The sequence below is a fragment of the Corapipo altera genome, unplaced genomic scaffold, assembly GCF_003945725.1.
Source record: "Corapipo altera isolate COAL_440 unplaced genomic scaffold, ASM394572v1 61103, whole genome shotgun sequence".
Lineage (NCBI taxonomy): Eukaryota > Metazoa > Chordata > Aves > Passeriformes > Pipridae > Corapipo > Corapipo altera.
The window spans coordinates 85-2358 of record NW_020889130.1 but is presented as its reverse complement, the minus strand read 5'-3'; the positions used below and the strand labels follow the sequence as shown (position 1 = coordinate 2358).

The 2274-nt window shown below is 68.7% G+C and overlaps 1 protein-coding gene across 1 annotated transcript; it reads left to right on the top strand.

Annotated features, from left to right (window-relative positions):
- Nucleotides 1–244: 244 nt before the first annotated feature.
- On the top strand, nucleotides 245–2020 carry LOC113942158 (GTP-binding protein Di-Ras1). Its single transcript, XM_027633299.1, has 2 exons — nucleotides 245–828; nucleotides 1286–2020. Exons 1-2 carry the CDS (start codon nucleotides 799–801, stop codon nucleotides 1904–1906), a joined length of 651 nt encoding a protein of 216 aa, XP_027489100.1. The 5' UTR covers nucleotides 245–798; the 3' UTR covers nucleotides 1907–2020.
- The last annotated feature ends 254 nt before the right edge of the window (nucleotides 2021–2274 follow it).

Sequence of the window (2274 nt, the reverse complement as noted above, 5' to 3'; positions counted from 1 at the left end):
CCCCCCAGGTTCCTGGAGGGTCCATCCAGCCCAGCCCCTCACCCCAGTGCCCCCCACCATGGCTGCGAGGCCAGGGGGGCTTCCGGCTGTGCCTGGGGCAGGTGGGAAGGGACAGGTGGGAAGGGACAGGTGGGAAGGGACAGGTGGGACACTCGGGTGGGAAGGGCAGGACCTTGTCCAGCCCTGGCTGAGGTTGGGCACTCCCATGCCCCAGCTCAGCCCCGGCCCTGCTCCATCCCCAGCCCCATGTGCCAGTGACGCTTCCAGTGTGGTGGGATCCAAGGAGCCCGTTGTGGGATGAGCTCCTTGGGTGCCCGAGGCTGCAGGGATGGGCTCCTTCTCCAGCTCCCAACCTCACCAGCTCTGGTGTTTGGGGATGTGCCGGACTATTGGGGCTACTCTGTGGGATCTGGATACCCCGGTGCCGTGGGGTGGGAATGCAGCACCTGGGGACCCTCGTGGGGCAGAGCTGGTGCTGCCACTCCTGTGCTGCCCTGGGGACACCGAGGCAGGGCCAGCCCAGGGCTCGGCATCGGCAGCTCTTTGTGCCCCCTCATTTCACACCCCGGGACTGTGCCTCTTGGGGGGGCACTGGGGACCCTGCCCAGGCCTGGGGACCCTGCCCCTGAGAGTGGGCACCGAGGTTTGGCAGCGTAAGGGTGGCCATGGGGGTCTGTGAGCCTGCAGGTCACCAGCCCACAGCTCACCCCACACAGCCCACCCCTGTGCCACGCTGTGCCCAGTGCCCAGGTCCCTGTGCTCCCTGACACATTCCCGGGCTGGGAGCGGAGCAGAGGGATGACACAGGTGGCACAGGGGCAGGACAGGGTGGCAGGGGGTGACAGGGCACGGCGCAGGGTGACAGGGGCTGACAGGACATTTGGCAGTGTGGCCTGTGTGTGAAATGGCACCTCCATACCTGGGGCAGGGCCTGAGAGCCCGGGTGGGCGCTTCAGGTGCCACCACGTGCCCGCGGCCACCCCAGCCCCTGCTCCTGGGGGGGGCTCTGGGGGTCCCTGCCCGGCGTGGCCCCCCCAGATCGCCGCCCCAGCAGCCTCGGCCGCAGCCGCGGTGCCGGTGGCCGCGCTCGGCCATATGGCCACAGCGGGCACCGGGTAAAAATAGCCAAGGCGGCTGCACCCCGGGCCGGGCGGCAAGGGCGTCCCAAGGGCACGGCGGGGCCCGACCCCCGCCTGGAGCTGCACCTCACGGGGGGCTCTCGGCTGCATTTGGGGGGGGGTCCATCCCGAAGCCCCGGCGTGACGCCCCCCTGTCCCCCCCGCAGCGGCGGCAGCACCTCCGGGGCAAGATGCCGGAGCAGAGCAACGACTACCGGGTGGTGGTTTTCGGCGCCGGCGGCGTCGGGAAGAGCTCGCTGGTGCTGCGCTTCGTGAAGGGGACCTTCCGAGACACCTACATCCCCACCATCGAGGACACCTACCGCCAGGTGATCAGCTGCGACAAGAGCGTGTGCACCCTGCAGATCACCGACACCACCGGCAGCCACCAGTTCCCGGCCATGCAGCGCCTCTCCATCTCCAAGGGCCATGCCTTCATCCTCGTCTTCTCCGTCACCAGCAAGCAGTCGCTGGAGGAGCTGAAGCCCATCTACCAGCAGATCGTGCAGATCAAGGGCAGCGTGGAGAGCATCCCCATCATGCTGGTGGGCAACAAGTGCGACGAGACGCAGCGGGAGGTGGAGAGCAGGGAGGGGGAGGCCATGGCCAAGGAGTGGAAATGCGCCTTCATGGAGACCTCGGCCAAGATGAACTACAACGTCAAGGAGCTCTTCCAGGAGCTGCTGAACCTGGAGAAGAGGAGGAACGTGAGCCTCACCATCGACGGGAAGCGCTCCAGCAAGCAGAAGAGGACAGACAAAATCAAGGGGAAGTGCAGCATCATGTAGAGAGCCCCGGACTGGCCCGTGCCCCCCCTCCAGACCCCCCTTCTCCCCCCCCACGGCCGGACGTGGCAGTGGCATCGCAGCGGGACCGTCCCCTCGTCCTCCGTGTGCCATCACTGTGACTGTGCGGGGACCCCTGCGCTCGCCCCGGGGCTGGGGTTGAAGATGGGGCGTCCCCCCGAGCCGAGGGACACGCGGCCACCCCCGCCGGGCACGGCAGGACCCCCGGACCACCTGCACCCCCCACACTCACAGCACAACCGGCGGCCCCGGCCCCGGCCCCCGTCGGTCCTCGTGGGAGGGAAGGACCTCGTGGTGGTGTCGGTGTCACCCTCGGGGATGGTCACACGTGTCCCAGGCCCTCCCCACGC